The sequence below is a fragment of the Malurus melanocephalus genome, unplaced genomic scaffold (assembly GCF_030028575.1).
Source record: "Malurus melanocephalus ecotype Western Australia unplaced genomic scaffold, MMel_1.1 scaffold_2, whole genome shotgun sequence".
Lineage (NCBI taxonomy): Eukaryota > Metazoa > Chordata > Aves > Passeriformes > Maluridae > Malurus > Malurus melanocephalus.
The window spans coordinates 4,883,069-4,899,417 of NW_026623234.1; the positions used below are offsets into that span (position 1 = coordinate 4,883,069).

The 16,349-nt window shown below is 39.5% G+C and overlaps 1 protein-coding gene across 5 annotated transcripts in view; it reads left to right on the plus strand.

Annotated features, from left to right (window-relative positions):
- MGA (MAX dimerization protein MGA) overlaps nucleotides 1–16,349 on the plus strand; it is a 58,324-nt gene that overhangs the window by 22,694 nt on the left and 19,281 nt on the right. For 3 of the 5 annotated variants that reach the window (XM_057365732.1, XM_057365723.1, XM_057365752.1), the window contains exons 7-17: nucleotides 1,152–1,250; nucleotides 2,180–2,823; nucleotides 3,453–3,807; nucleotides 4,728–4,951; nucleotides 5,752–5,892; nucleotides 6,220–6,295; nucleotides 7,665–8,185; nucleotides 9,636–9,930; nucleotides 11,586–12,221; nucleotides 12,793–13,092; nucleotides 14,464–16,151. In XM_057365732.1, coding sequence (XP_057221715.1) covers nucleotides 1,152–1,250; nucleotides 2,180–2,823; nucleotides 3,453–3,807; nucleotides 4,728–4,951; nucleotides 5,752–5,892; nucleotides 6,220–6,295; nucleotides 7,665–8,185; nucleotides 9,636–9,930; nucleotides 11,586–12,221; nucleotides 12,793–13,092; nucleotides 14,464–16,151 — 4,979 coding nt within the window. The remainder of the gene's footprint in view (nucleotides 1–1,151; nucleotides 1,251–2,179; nucleotides 2,824–3,452; nucleotides 3,808–4,727; nucleotides 4,952–5,751; nucleotides 5,893–6,219; nucleotides 6,296–7,664; nucleotides 8,186–9,635; nucleotides 9,931–11,585; nucleotides 12,222–12,792; nucleotides 13,093–14,463; nucleotides 16,152–16,349) is intronic. The other 2 variants (XM_057365742.1, XM_057365762.1) reach the window with 2 other exon arrangements.

Genomic DNA, 16,349 nt, shown 5'->3' on the forward strand with positions numbered 1-16,349 from the left:
GCTGGATTGTTTTCAGGCTTCCTGTTCTGTGATGTTTGTGATTGTACTGASTTCTTGATTTGCTCAGAAAAAGCTTAAGCAATCTGAATTCTGATGTTGCTCACATACGAAACAAAAAAAAAAAAGTTGTCTTTCACAGAGCTGAGTATCAGAATTTTCCAGAAGGGCTTGATATACCACTTGGGGGCTAACTTGTAACTTTGTGATTATTATTTATTACAGAAGTTGTGACTAGTTGTTCTTTCTTAAACTTACTTGGTATCCAAACAAGTGCATTTCTCATTATACTATGACTATGATTCTCATACTGTTGGTAGGTACTGTTTTTAATAGTGAACTGGATGAGCAATATATAGGTTATCTTATATTCTTATCTGTCTTCTACTTAACTGTTTCTCCTACTGTAATATTCTGATTGCTTATGTCTTTCTTAATCTACTGCTTTTAGGAGCTGGTAGAGGCAGACGCTGAATCTCAGATTGTTTACTCTGCAGGACAGGAAGATTCAGTTCAGAAGACCTCAGTCAGCTTAGTGTCCAATGCAATTATTTCTAGCCTAGCAATATATTAAACGGCCATGAAGATCCCTGTTAGTATTTTTACATTCCATCTTAGCTCCCAAGGTTGATGCATAATATGACAGAGATGTAACTGTTGCCTGTTGTGGTTGTTCTCTGTCCATGCCCCTCATTGATACTCATCTAAGTTTGACAGAATAGTAAACATTAAATGAAGTTTCCACAGGTCTTACAAAAAGTCGTTGGCTCAACTCAGGGGAGAGAATCAAATCGGTCTTGTAGCTGAGTGAAGCTRTAGGATCAGCATAGAACCTGCCTGTTCCATTTTAGCCTACTGGTTAGTTGATTGGCCTGTTAGACTTTTGGAGCCAACTGCTTTTGCAGTTGAAAAAAACTGAAAATGCAGGAAACGCTTTTTGCATGGGATAGGAGATGCTCGGTCATAACGCAGAACTCTACACAAAGTTTGGCCTTGTTGAGTATTCTTAAAAAAAAAGTAAAAATCAAATTGCTTCAAACCTTTTGATTTTGCTACTGTTCACCTATTCCTGCAAAGGAATAAGCAGAATTTGCTAAGACACYGACACAATCAAACTTGGTTCATAAACTGAGGGTAGCTTTCTTCTTTTCCAGATACTGGATTTCCTTTTGTTTCCAGGACAGGGAAGACAAATGATTTCACGAAAATCAAAGGCTGGCGAGGGAAGCTTCATGGTGCTTCTAGAAATGAAGGTAAAAAAAAGTAAAAAGAGATAGATCAGTGTACATATTTCCAATATGTAGGTATTTTCTTGGCCTTCTGTAGATCTTGCAGTTTGGTATTTGTGTGTGTCTTGGTGAGTTTTTTTTTTTTTTTAATGTTGAAACTCTTGTGATTAAAGAATTAGTACTGGTTCCATAGTCAGAATGGAGGTTAATGAGGGAAGAGAGAAACTTTGAATAAGATAAAAATACATGTTCTACACAGAAGGCTTGAATGAAGATCAAAGCTGTTAATAGTTTTGATTTTGTTTGTGAGTTTTGAGTTTATATGGAAGTATGGTAATTCCAGAATTCTGTTGCCTCGGGAACCCTAGTGAACCTGAGTAATTTTCATTTATATTAGTGTATTTTTAACTCCAGTTAGAGCAGATATTCTTCACATATGTGATTACTTTGCCATACCTCAAATGGATTGTTGAAAATTTGCCATTTTTTTGCTTTATATTAAGGTTAAATATTTATATTGTACCTTCTGCACTTCTATACAACGTTGTGTTGTGTTCAGGGAAGTGCCTGATGGGAAGTAGTGAATAAATCTTGTATTTGCCTTTGCTTCCACACGTGGCCTTTGCTTTTACTTTATTAAACTGCTTTTATATTGACCCATGAGGTTTTGTGCAGCTTACTTTCAACCCCCCATTCTGCTGAGAAAGGGAGTGATARAGTGTCTTGGCAGGCACCTGGAGTGCAGACAAGGCCAGCTCACCACAAATTCACATGTCAGATCTCCACAGAAACRATTGTGGAGGCTGCTGGTTGTGTTTCAGAATGGATTATATTTGGTGTGCCTATATTATATACAATTCTTGTTGAAGAGTGCATTTTTTAGAGATGTATTTACCTTTGTCCTACRGTGTTTGATTTAACTCCAGGAGCTAATGTACTCTTTTTTAATTTAGGAGGCAGTTCAGAAGGTTCGTTGAAGAATCGCTCAGCGTTCTGTAGTGACAAACTGGATGAGTACCTGGAAAATGAAGGGAAATTGATGGAAACAAGTATGGGATTCTCTTCTAACACTCCCACTTCTCCTGTGGTCTATCAGCTTCCCACTAAGAGCACTAGCTATGTTCGAACACTTGACAGTGTTTTAAAGAAGCAGTCCACTGTAATTCCATCAACATCTTACACATTCAAGCCTGTTCCTCCATCATCTACCTCCAGGAAGACAAAGACTCAAACCAGACAGACATCTACAAACAGCAGAGGAAAATCTTCTTACAAGCCTATTCTGCCTTCACCTTTTCCTGCAAAGCAGAAACAGAACTCATCAGCATCAGGGGAGAAGGCTGCTAAGTCTACTAGTAGTTTGGGTAACCAAGCAGATGGTTTTGGGCTGTCAAATGTGGATGAAAATACATTTCCAAAGCAGATTAGTTTGCGTCAAGCACCACAGCATCACCAAGCAGCACGTCCACCAGGTTTGTCTAAATCTCAAGTGAAGTTGATGGACTTGGAAGACTGTGCGCTCTGGGATGGGAAACCACGGACATACATTACAGAAGAGCGAGCAGATATCTCTTTGGCAACCCTGCTTACAGCTCAGGTACTTCTGTAATAGTTTTTCATGTACTGTTGTTTTTTTTAATCTGCTGACTTACGGATGTTGCATAGAGATGCAGAAAATAAGACTGAAACTGCTAAGGATCGTGATAAAGCATGAGATTCCTTTGTGGTGCAGTCTTCGCAGTGCAACTTGAGGAGTGCTGACTTAGCAGTGTGAAAAAACTAATTGTGATAATAGTGTGTTTATACAAATTATTAATAATTTAAATTGTCTAAAATTTTCACCATTGAAAATTTGAGTTAATACAATTGTTATTCATTAACTGCATTTCCTTGCCATTTTCATTTTTATGTTTTCAGTTGCACTAACTGCAGGAAAATCCTGGTCATGTAACTTGGTTGCCACATAATAATTTCTTTTGCTTTTTTTGYGTCCTACTTATTACCAAGATGGTTGTGCTGTCTCTAGTTGCCTCTCAACAAATGCAAACTCTGTTCTGTTCTTTTTTTTTCAATATGGAAGACAAGATTTCATATGTAAACAATGTAGCTGGAGGAGTTTTTTAAATGAACTTTGAATAGCAGTTTTGCATATACTTGATTCAACTTTACTAAAATATTCCTCTTACTAAAATTTGAAGTTTATGCTTCTTTAAAACTTTTTTTTAGGCATCTCTTAAAAACAAACCTATTCACAAAATAATAAGACGGCGAGCACCTCCTTGCAATAATGATTTCTGCCGACTGGGTTGCATATGTGCCAGTCTGGCTCTGGAGAAACGTCAGCCTACCCACTGCCGCAGGCCAGACTGTATGTTTGGTTGTACCTGCCTCAAGAGAAGGGTCTTGCTGGTGAAGGGAGGATCAAAACATAAGAAAATGATGAAAAAGGCAGTGCGTGGAAATCTCGTGCTGTTTGGAACACAAGGACAACAGCAAGAGGATGAAGATGTGGAAGAGGGGGATGGGGAAGAAGAGGAGATGAAGCAGAAAGATAGGAAGAAGAGAAAAAGGGTGGAATACAGTGAGTATTGGTGGAGATTCCTTACAGCAAACCACCAATTTTGGTGGGCATTTTTTATTACAACGTAGTAGTGATGCTCTTTCTGAATCTGGCTGACTTACAGGAAATAACACTTTCTCTTTTTTATTTTATTTTTTGTAATTCTCACTTACATGATCAGCATTTTGGGCACTGTGTAGTTATTTATTGAATCAAATATCTGGAGTTTCTTTTTTGTAATTTAAACTCTTGCTCAACTTTATACCTAAATACCTTTAAAGACTATGGATATGAGATAATTACTGCTATCATTGTTGGTAATCTTTACTATTATAGTACTGTTATCTCTCTGTTAACAAGTGAGTATCTAGGGCTGCATTTTCAGTTGCAGWATAGTTCATGGGCTTCATTGAAAATATGGTTATTGGTGGTAATTTTACATCTGGCCTAAGGTATGCTCAGAAAACTAAATTAGTAGAAATTTTCTATGAATTTACATTTTCAGTTTATTGCTAACAATACTTTTAGCAATAGCTGAAACGAAGTATACTCTAGTGTTTTACTGGAATAAATTAATTCTTCCATGTAGCTGCAGTATACAAGTCTGGGATATTTTGTGTGTTTTTCAGTTTTTCAGTAAGCAACCTCAGTGAAGGTCACTAATTTGCAGTGCTTCTGTGTATCTTTTATCACAGTAAAAGTGAGAAACAAGGATTAGTGTAAAMTAATTTTTATTTTCATTTCTTCTTTCTTGTAGACAAACCCCAGTCACTTTTGACTAGAATTTGAGCCAAGAAAAGCAACTAGTAGTATTTTCTGGCAGTTGGAACTAGTGATTGCTGCATGGCTAGACCTCAAGCTCAAACAAAAAATTTGCTTACTGCTGTGTTAGGTGGTGTTTTATTTGTAAGTTGTTTTTTGCTTTTTCTGGTTTTTTTCAGCTATCTGTGACTCAGAGCCAGAACAACCTGTTAGGAATTGTCCATTGTGGGTGAAAGTAGAAGGTGAAGTAGATCCAGAGCCGATTTACGTCCCAACACCATCTGTTATTGAACCAGTTAAATCTATGGCACTGCCCAGCCCAGAGATCTTGCTTTCTAATAAGAACAGATCTTCCAGTGGAGCAAAATCAGGCAGAGTGTACACTCCTAGACCCAATCCAGTGGTAAGAGGAAAAAGAGATGTTTTTCTTGGTACTGAAAATTGAAAAAAATTGTGCCAAAAGCTCCTGTGCTAGGCAATGAATTAATTGTAATACAAAAGTATATACAAACCTTTAACTATGTCCATCTTTGGTTGAGAATTTACTGTAGCAATATGGAGATGGTAGAAGGTGATTATGATTCACTAATAGGCTCATTTAAAAATACAGTAAGATACACTATTTTTGCAAAATTATTGTTAGTCCTGTAATGTTTGTAAAAGTTATTAGCTACATAATGTAGCCTATCTAAGTATTAATTACTTGAAAAAAATGTTGGGATACAGACACAGAATGTTCAGTGTAGTTTTGGAGTTTGTTCTTTCTTGAGGTTTCACTGCCAGTGTTCTAAGGATCTGGCTTTGTGTCTCCCCTCATCTTAGTATCAGACAACAGCAACAACCAGCAGTAGAGGAAAAACAGCTGTAGAGTGGAGTGTAGTTATAGCTGAAGGACAAATGTACCAGAATAGCTATTTAATGTATAACAGATAATGTTAAACAATGCATGACACTTAAGGTTTGTTCGTTCACTTAGAAGAATACCAGAATTGRTTTGAATTTTGGGAGCTGGTGGTGACAGATGGGGCTGTGTGATGGTACTGAGAGGTCAGATTTAGCTTTAAATGTTAGACTTTTCTTTTGACCTTTGCTATTGAAGCATTTATGTTGAAGTGCTGTTAGAAAGCAAAGCTGTTCTGTGTATCTAATGTGTATCTAGAACAGAGAGGAGAAGTTTTGGTCTCTTTTTTTTTTTTCTTTTAGATTCGAGAGGAGGACAAGGATCCTGTCTACATGTACTTTGAAAGTTTGATGACTTGTGCAAGGGTGCGAGCCTATGAACACAGGAGAGAGGAGAAAAAGCAGCAAAAAGACAAAAATGATTCACAGAGTTGTATTGTAAAGGTAAGAAGTCACACTGTAACTAGTGTGTTTTATAGAACAGGTAGAAATACTGAAAATGGTGAAGTAATTTTTTCCTCAGAAACTCGTACAAGACATGAGGGCTTGACTTGCATTTGGTACATTTGGTCTGGAGAAATTCCTGCCTGCTGCAAGTGCTTTATTTTATAAGGCTTAAATTAATAGAGCCCTTGTAAGATGAAACCTGTAACATAGTCAAACACAGCATATTTTTATGATTTGGAGTGAGCTAGTACATTTTGTGCTGTRATTTTTAGTGTGGAAGTGAGATGCATAGAATGAATATTTTCTTGCATTTCTTTCCTCCAGCAGGAGTATGAACCAGAGCTTCAGTCTCCTGAGAAGGCAACCAGTGAGGTAGACAAAGACACTAATAAATCAGGAGGTAAGAGCTGAGTCTTAAGTATAATACAACCTCTTGATATTTACAGGTTTTTGTGGTATTTCTTAAAAAAGACTTGGCACTACTGATGAAACAAAAGTCCGTTTGCTTGGGGCATTATTACAGTTGTTAATAAAAATCTTATTATATGAATACAATTTCCTGTTTTCTTAGCCGCTGTGCGTTTGTGGGCCACATGGAGATACAGCAGACTAAATATCCAGTACATGCTGTTGCTCTAAGTGTGCTGCAGTAGCTTGTTTAGCAGTAAAAGATAAAACTATGCTGCAGCCTTGTTTTCAAGAGAGATAATTAGATACTTGGAAGGGTATGGAGATGAATGCTTTTGCTTTGCCTGGGTATTTTTTCCTCCCTCTTTTTTTTTAGTATTGCTTTGTAACTACTGAAGAATTAAATGTCCAAGTGGTACTGGGAGGATGGRATCCTCAGGTTCTTCACATAAAACTATATGGGACCAGGAAGTGCCTGTGCTTTATTTGGAATTGTTTAACGTTGAATTTGTTTAGTTCAAGTTGGAAGGTTGAAGTTTTGCTGCGTTACAAATATTGGATTTGAATTTCTAGTTCATGAAGAAGTAGGCTAGACATCTGTGTTTTCTTTCAGTCTGAAGTAGCCCAAATCATGTTGCAAGCCTTAACATGAGACGTACACTAGAGGCATTGTGTCATCCACTAATGAAATGTATCTGCCTTTTTGAGCTGATGGTCTTACTGTTTAATGTATACAACAGCGCACTCTACATTTAAGGATGGGAATGGAAAAATAGTACAATTAGTTGAAAATGCTGGTGCWTTGGTAGGTGAAGCTAAAATGGCCAGGACACAGGGCTCAACATCCTTACAGTTTTGCAAAAAGGGTCGTTGTGTCTCTAAGGACAGCAAAAGGTCAAGCTTCTGTTTACACATGTTCTGCAAAAGTCAGTTCTGCTAGCGGCATGTTTTCCCCTCATGCCATTATAGACCATGGGTGCTTTTCTGACTACAAGAGCAAAGTGCCATCTCTTGAGTAACCACTGATGCTTGCTACTGTGTGTTGGTGTATTTGGAGAACTTCACCCATGTATTGAAACAACCCAGCTTTGTTTAGCTTGTGATGCAATGGGATACAACCTGACGTGGTATGGCTGCAGGGACTGAAGTGTGAGAAATAATTATATTAGTTTTGCAGTGAGTTTTTGGTTGCCGGTGAAGCTCTGCAAGGGGAAGTGATGCTTTGAACAGTTCTTTTACTTGTTGTTGGCTTGCAGCTGAGCTGAGACAAGGGTGGAGGTATGGGCAGAATGAAATTGTTTGACTGTGTAGGGGATTAAAATGCCATAGTATTGCAGAAACCTATTTCAATTCTTTCTCAGAGAAAAGCTGGTGTTCTTCCCGTAGTGAGGGGGACTCTTTCTCCACCTCCTGTGTTCATCATGCCACTCAAGGTGAACCAACCAAACTTATCGAGATTATCTCTGACTGCAACTYGGAGGAAGATCACAATAAGATCTTGACCATCTTATCACAGCATATCAACAGTAACGCGCCACAGTGCCTCAAAGTGGGTAGCTTCTTTATTGAATTGGCTTCGGAATACAAGGCCCAGGATGAGAATCATCCTCCTGTCTGCTCCTCCAGAGTGAAAATTTCAGTGCCGTCCTACCAGGACAAGGATGAGAAGCCCGAGATCCCTGTCTTGGAGACTCCTGATAGCGCAGTGCCRTCATGCAATAACTCAGAAAATGTAAAGGTCATGCGGGCAGAGCCAGTGGACAAACTGCGGGAGAAGCTGCATTGGGGCAAAGGCTTGCCTTTCTATGCAGGGGTTTCTCCTGCAGGAAAGCTGGTTGTCTACAAATGCAAAGCTAATATGAGCCCCTCTGGCTTGATTCAGGTGGGTCCCTCTGCCTTTACTGTGGAGATTAGATGCAGTTTCATCCAGTACTATCCCAGAACTCCTTGAAGGGGAGAACACTCTTTAATTTTGTCTACCTAGACTTTTGCCTGTCCATACAAGATTTCTTAATATCTGGAGGCATTCCTCTTGATAAGCTTATCTCTTTCAAGATTGACTCAATAACAGGAAATCTGTTAAGTTGTCTTTTTGGCAATTTGGGTCTTGTYGACCCAAGTACAGAATCTCTATTAAGATCTTTTTAATTCTTTGGAAAACCCCCTGAATGTGCATTTGACAGATAATGCTCCTAAATGAATGACTGTGTGAGTCCACAAAAATATTTTCTGGGGAAGTATGCACTGGGACAAAACTTTAAAATGAAAATGTAAACATCAAATTGCTTTTTGCTACAGCTTGCTGTTAAGTCTTCACTAACAGCCTGAATCCTCTTCATAGATTATGTTTCTCAAGAGACTTCATAATGTTAAATTCAAAARGTCTTTTCCCTGCAATTTTATGTTGCTGACTTGGTGTTAAGAATTAGTAGTAGGAATTGCAGGGCTAGGATGAASATCTTTTTCCATCAGTGCTATTTGTGCTTATAGTAAAATCACCTTCAGGAAAGCTATATGAAATAGAAAACTTGAGTAGCATATTTTCCTGACACTTTGCAGATATGACACCCTCTGAAAGAGAAGCTAGTGGAGAGAAAAAAATTAGGTGATTTCCTACTTTCAGTAAAAGTTGATCAATAAAAACTATGATTTATTTAGTAGTGTGTTAAATATATTTGGCTTTGAGAATGTCTTATCAAACAACCTGAAAGCAAAGTGCATTACTACCCAAACTTGCCATTGTCCAATAGGCATAAAGCCTGACATTCAGAAATATGTTCTTTTTCCTGTGCAGTGCATTGCCACTACAACTTCGAATTTTAAGTTAGTGAACTCATCATACCTTAATTACATTATTAAGCAACACTGGGGATACGGAAAAAGTTGTTACAATTTTTACAAACTCTTTAGAGTTTTGTCTCAATGTATATGTCATCAGTATTCTTTCTTTTGTGATGACAGGTCTTAATTAGGTTTGAGAATTCTTTCCAAAATTCTCCTTGAATTTGGGAACCTATTTTTATTCAGGACTATAGCATAAGTAAGGGATAGCAAAAAGGTGCTAGCTTCACTCTTACCTAATTTCAGTGATTTCACATGTTCATTGGACTCTGGTTTTATTATGAGAGTCTGAGCAGCTTTTAAATCWGTACTACAAAGATAAAACAAGAGTTGTTTGAAGTTCTGGGTGATAAGGACATTAGGAATTCCCATTCCGAATTGCAATGATTTTTTTTAAAGGGACATTTAGAAGTCCCATAGAATGAAACACCTCTCCAGAAGTGGTGAATTAGCGTTCTTTTCACAAAGTTTCCCTTTTCCACTTTTTTCAGGTTAATGATAAAAGGTATCCTCAGGCCAAACTGCTTTTGGGACAGATGGGGGCATTACATCCTGCCAATCGGCTAGCAGCTTATATCACAGGCAGGCTGCAGCCCACAGTACTTGATATCGCAGCCCTCAGTACTGTGATCTCCAAGGTAGCACCCAGTGCTAAAACACCTGCTTCTGGGACACCATCAGTCCAGGAGCCCACAACCTCAGCTCCTAAAACTACATCTTCCTCCAGCACTWCAACCCCCACTGTGACGACTCTGAAAACCCATGTCCCAGCAGAGAGAGAGATAGGTAGGTTGGAACTTATTACTGTGTTTTAAATTGCGTGAAGCTGAAGTACAAAGTGAGTGTACAGCGTTAATGTTGAGTTCTGTGCAACAGTGCATGCTGCCTTTGGCTGCATTGCCTACCTGAGTTGCCTCTGCAGTAAATAACCTCTTTAAAGGAGAAAGTTTTATTTTGACTTCAGAGTAAGATTACAGATGTTGACTATTAGTTGTTTTATTAATGCTACTAGTGCGTTTTTTTAGAGATGAGAAAGAGTGGATGGAGACTCACCAAATATTAAATTGGAATTTTGTTTGGAGTTTTGTGACTATCATTTTTACTTGCTTTTCATCAGAGATTGACTTCAAATGAGCAAAGTATCACTCTAATACATGGTTCTTCACTGTTAGATTTTCTGCTGATGTTGCACTCATAATTCTTGTGACCACCAAAGATGTGTGAAGCAGCAGTGAAAGACAAGATGATCCAAATCTGGATTAGCGAAACAACAGGTGTGCAGCCAATAACCACGCCAGCCTCTAATCACATTGGATTTCACAAGCTAAACAGGGTTGGACTTAGACAACACTTTGAGTTAAAAAAAAAAAGATGCATGAGTTACTTGTGTATCTGAGTTGGTACTGAAATGGCTACCCCAGCATGGCAATAGAGGAAGTTGCCTTTAACTATTACATTTTGTATAAGTTTGAAAAAAGAAACCTAGTACCATCCACATATTCCCCACATTATTTAAAGATCTGAATGAGCTTTGCAAGGGAAAAGGATGTTACCTGTGTCCTGGCAAAACTTTAAATTCTGATTGATTTTTTGTTCTGCCTAAATTTTCATTGCCGCATAAATGGGTGTGTTGTTTTCTTTGTCTTGTAACAAAACTTGTTGGTTTGTGTGTTTATGCAGTATAGAAGAGTTTCACTGATGGGTGAAGTCATTGCTGCATGTGTGATCTAAGTAAAAATTACTACTTCTGGCATAGTCTGGGTTTAAAATGCTGTATGTGTAAATAACTGCAGTGTTTAAGTTGGGCTTGCTCCATAATCTTTACTGTTTTACTCATCTGTAGGCATCTGGAGTGATGTAAATGCAGTATTCTCGTCCCTTGGAGAGGAAGGGATGAGGTGAAGGATCTTCCTCATGGTGATGAATTTCCTTCCATTGGTTAAATTTGTTCCATCCAGTCTGCAGTTGCATGAATGTCACTGGAATTAGAAGGGGAAACTGTATCCCTCCCATCCCTTTCCCCTGTGCCTGTGTAGGATGAGTACGTTGGAAAGGGGATGAAAATCAGCAAGCAGTGGAAAGGGGAAGATGACACATGCTGTTACACAAAGAAGTAGAGGTTTAGAAAATAATTGGAGCTCATTATTTCACTTAGGTGTTTGATTTCCTGCACTGTTWGTTAGGATTGTCCATGGTTTTACAATGAAGGACAACCTTTCAAGACCTGAATCTTTTATGTGTCCAGGAAGAAATGCAGTAAAAAGCTACAGTAAGGGGATAAGGCAGACATATTTCTAAAGTGTAAAGCATATTCAGGACTGCCATAAAGGTTTTTGATTTAATTACAAGGTGCGTAGAAAGTGGAGGCTCAATTACAATTGTAGCACCTCATGAAAGACAGGAAATTACTAAAATTTTGACCAGCAAGTTTTTATTTGCAGCTGCCCGACCCTCACCTGGTGGTGTGTTTGCCCAGTTTGTGCTAAACAAAGCGGGAACTCTCCAGCAGAAGATTCCTGGAGTGAGCACACGGCAGCCTGCCTCAGGGCCACAGTTGCTCAGTATCAAGCCCACACCGATCACGGTTGTTGCTCCCGTGGTTCCTTCAACGCCATCTCCAGCTCAGTGCACGGTCTCTCCTGGGGTCACTGCAGCCGTCACCACTTCTCCAGTTGCTGTGGAAAGTACCGGTGTAGCAGCACCTGCTGTGACCACTTCTAGCCAGACAAATGCTGGTGAACCTGCCTGCTCTCCTCCTGCAGTTACAGTCACGGCTGCTCCTGCAACGTCTGGAATGAACACCTGTACAACTCCCTCATCCACCACTCCTGCTGCTACTGTGGACACAATGAAAACAACAGGGATTGTTGCAGCAGTAGCAACTATGTCATTGCCAAAAACTGTAGTAACACCACCACCTGTTACTTGTCCTGTTGTCACAACATCCACTTCTACAGTTGTACTAACGACAGCTGCAGCAGCTACACCTGTGGTGACCACACTGACTTCCTCTGCTGTCTCTGTTCCAGTGATACTGTCAGGRGTTAATTCAAGTCCTCCACGGTGTCCAAGAAAAGGTAATGCTTAGGTGCTTTGGATTATTACTGCAAACACTTGTTTTTCTTATTCTGCCTCTTTTTGTAGCTGTAATACAGTCTGCAACTGGTTTCAATTTAAATATGGATTCACTTGCCTTGCTCCCCTTTACAAAATAGGATGAGAAATGTCATCTCTTAAGTTGTTTTTTGTATTCCAGCCTGAACTGGTAGAGAAGGGAAAAAATGTAACTATTTGGTCAATGACTGCTGTGAAGCCTCACATCATTCCTCGGCCTATAGAAATGTGTAGCCGAGTTAGAACTGCTAGAATTTCATGGTTGGCATAGAGTCGAGGAATTAGGTATGGAATTATTCGACCATGTCATGGTCGAGAAATGTCAGTAGAACTACATAGGAAAAAACGAAAACTGTTCTGAACTGCTTGGCTATATGCATTCTGTGAATAGAAAAATAAAAACTTGCCTTCAGATAAATTTGAAATAGATGCAGTTGTTTCCGAAATATTTGCACTCGTRTTTATTAAGAATAATGCCTGATTTGTAGGCAGTCTTTTAAACTGATTTTTATGTAACTTTTAAAAATATTTCAGAAGATGCTGTTCCACAAGCTGCAAATAAGACTCCCCCAAAGATAGCTCCTGGAACAGACAAACGTGTCGGACCTCGATTGCTGCTGATTCCGGTGCACCAGACACCTTCTGCTCTGCGACCGCTGAACAACACGCAGCTGGCACAGAGGCAGAGGATGGTCCTGCAGCCTCTCAGGAGCCCCGGGGCTGTGAACCTGTTCAGACACCCCAACGGGCAGATCATTCAGCTTGTTCCTCTGCAGCAGGTTCGAGCTGCGGGTGCCCAGCCCAGTGTGCAGCCAGTGATGCTCCGCAATCCAGGTACAAAGTCCAGTGCTTCTTTCATGACTGACCAGTGTGTTACTCAGAAATTAACAAGGAGATAAACGTTTTTTGATGCTCCTTTCACCCTCTGAAAATAATTGAGCAGGTCTTACTTGGTTCTGTGTCAGTAGTTGAACACAGTGTAATGGCTTAGATCCCATACAACTTAAATACCATGAGTGTAATACTCAGAAAGTGCAGTTAATAGCTAAGTCACCAAAATTTTGCAGTTCTCTACAACAAGTAAAAGGGCCTATGTGTGTGTGTGACAGTCCACTGTACTGTCACAATTTAAAAGAGACCTGGTGATGCAAAAATAATTCTTGCTGGTGATTCTCTTAGAAAGAATGACCTGTTACCCATGTTTCATTAGATGTGCTGCTCTGTTTGTGTTAGGTTTCGAGGTTGGTTAATGTGTTTACAGAAGACACTCAGATGAAATGTTTCACTGCAGTACAAAATTGCCAGTTTTTTTCCTCCTTAAAAGTGTGAGGAGAAAACTAAGTGTGATTTTCAGCTGTTTCTCTAGCGTACAGTTGAAGACAGGGTTGGAAGAGTTAGAAATTGTAGGTTGGATATGCTGTTGTACATATTTGTAAATTCTAACCCAAATGCATGTTTACTGTATAGAAGGACTTTTTCTTCTGGTCTCCTGTATCAAAACACATCTTCAAGAGATGGGGAGAGAGTAGGGTGGAAGGGAGAGGCAAGAGCAAGCACAGTAGATAAAACTCTGGAGAGAAAACAATGCTGAGCTTTAATTGAGGTTTGAGCATGAGGTGTAAAGAATCAGTCAACAAGTTTATTTAACCTCTTTCTGTTTTGAGGCTCTTGCTGAACAAGAGAAACTAGTTGCCAGTGGTAATACTTTTTTCTCCTTGAATATTGAAACACTGCAGATGAGTTCATAAAGGTGAAAAAGATTGTGATATAATGGTATAATTTTGACATAGACTGCCACAGAGAAAAACTTTCTCTAAGAGGAAAAAAAAWTTAAATACTATTTTTTTTACTTTCTTGTTTTGCAAAACCCCAATTGCCCCATTTTCCAATAAATGGGAAAGTAAAATGCAGGAYTTTCAATGCAGTGACCTTTTTGATTAAAAAGCTTAATGCTGGAACTTGCCATTAAATCTGTTAGTTTTAGAGTGGCCAATTCATGTGTTTTATTGGGGTGCTGCTTAAAAAATTCAAGTTTACATGTCTTTATGCAGAACCAACTTTTCCACTGAGAACTTGTGGTCCAATACCTGCATACATTGTGAACTTTGAGAGTGGTGTCTGCTTCTAGTACAGCATCAAATACTTAAACTGAAAGAAAAAAGTTGCTTTGAGAAAGTCTTAGTTGATGTTTTGTTTTCCTCACAGGCTCTGTTGTAGGAATCCGCTTGCCTGCACCTTCTAAGCTTCCTGAGTCACCTGTTTCTCCCACTTCCTCTGTGTCTTCCACTTCTCCTGCTGCAAATTCAGCTGTACAAACTGCAGTACCCAAGTTATCCCCACCATCCAATACAGCCACTCAAGCGTCTTCTCTTCTTCCTTCAGTAACAAGTTTTGTGTCACAGGCAGGCACTCTGACTCTGAGGATCTCTTCCTCTGCTGTCAGCAATATCACAAACCAAACAGCCTCTGAGTGTAAACTGAGCTGCAGCTCAGGTGGTCTGCCAGCCACCACYGCTAATCTCATACCTTTACAGTCAGGAAGTTTTGCTTTACTTCAGCTCCCGGGACAGAAGACTGTGCCAAACTCTATTCTTCACCATTTTGCATCTCTTCAGATGAAGAAGGATTACAGGAAAATATGCAAGAAAGAGGACTCAGGTGCTGCACAGCAGAAGGAGAATGGGAAGGCTCTATGCTCAGATGACATTGAAGTTACAGAGTCTGAGRTCTCAGTGCCAGATGGGAAACAAGAAAATGAGTTGTTGATTACCCAGTCAAATGCTGGTGAAGAGTCAGCATCTGGCACAGTCACACCTAGTGGTGATAGAAATTCCACTACATTAGAAATGGTGGAGAAAAACTCAAAGGTGCTAGAGAGTTCCTGTGATTATAGCTTTTCTTCTCAGCATGATGTTTCTGCAGATGTCGTATCATCTGACCATTCATACATCAGTGAGAAGCCAAATGATGAGGAAGAGAAAGGTGCTTCTGAAGAGAAAGAGGATTCTGTCAATTCTGAAACTGTTGTGGAAGCAGTTTTAGCTGACTCTGAAACTGTTTGTGGGTCATCAGATCAGTCTTCAGTTGCTCTTCTGGATAATGCACATTCACAGAGCCTTAATTGGGAGATTGTGCAGTTCAAGAACCATGGGAAGGAACAAGCTGAACAGGAGGAGAAACAAGTAAAAGAGGAGGAAGAAGATTTGCAGACAGAGATGAAGGAGGACAGCAGACCAAGTTCTGGGCAGTTGCATAGTCAACAAGAGCAAAATATACAGGTGAAGATCAAGGAGGAAGAAAGAGAGTCTGAACTGTTTCAGAACAAACAAGAATGCCAGGGCGATGCTTCACAGCCAGATATGGAAAGGATGGAGTACAAGGGCTCTACAGAAGTGGAAAACATARGAGAGGAAACAAGAAGTAGGTCTGGAACTGCTTCTGCAAAAGAACAGGCTAATGCTTCAGGAGAAGAGCATGCAGTCAGTAGTGAGGAAGGCAAAGGAAACATAGCTAGGCACGAAATCGGTGACAGCAAAGAAGAAGGTGCATTTGATTCTCTGGAAGAAATGAAAACAGGCCATGATATTCTAACACATGTCAACAGCTCTTGGAGCAAAATATCTAGCATCGTACCTCCTCTAGAAAGTAGAAGTGAAGTGGATAACAAAGCTGACAGATCAGAGAAAAGTGACTTCCTGACAGCACCAGAACAGAGAGCGCACAGCAAGGGTTACATGCCCACTATTGATATAACTGCTGATGATACAGAAGAGGATGAAGAGGAAGATGAAGAGGAAGATGAAGAGGATGAAAAAACGGATGATTCTGCTGATGAGATGCTGGATGGTGCTTCTGACTTCCCAAGTGAAGAGGAAGTAGATGTTGAAAAAGTGGTAAACATTTTAACTATTTATGAAGTGATTTTTTTTTTTAAATTGATCAACTAACGTGTCWTAACCCATGGATTTGAAAGACAGTGTGTGTTTATGTTTTGGGACCTCAGTTTCTTTAGGAAGTCTATATCAGGGTTCCAGGTGGAAATGTCTTATTTCTTAGTTGCATGCTTTTTTAGGTAGCAGTGTAGTGGCCTT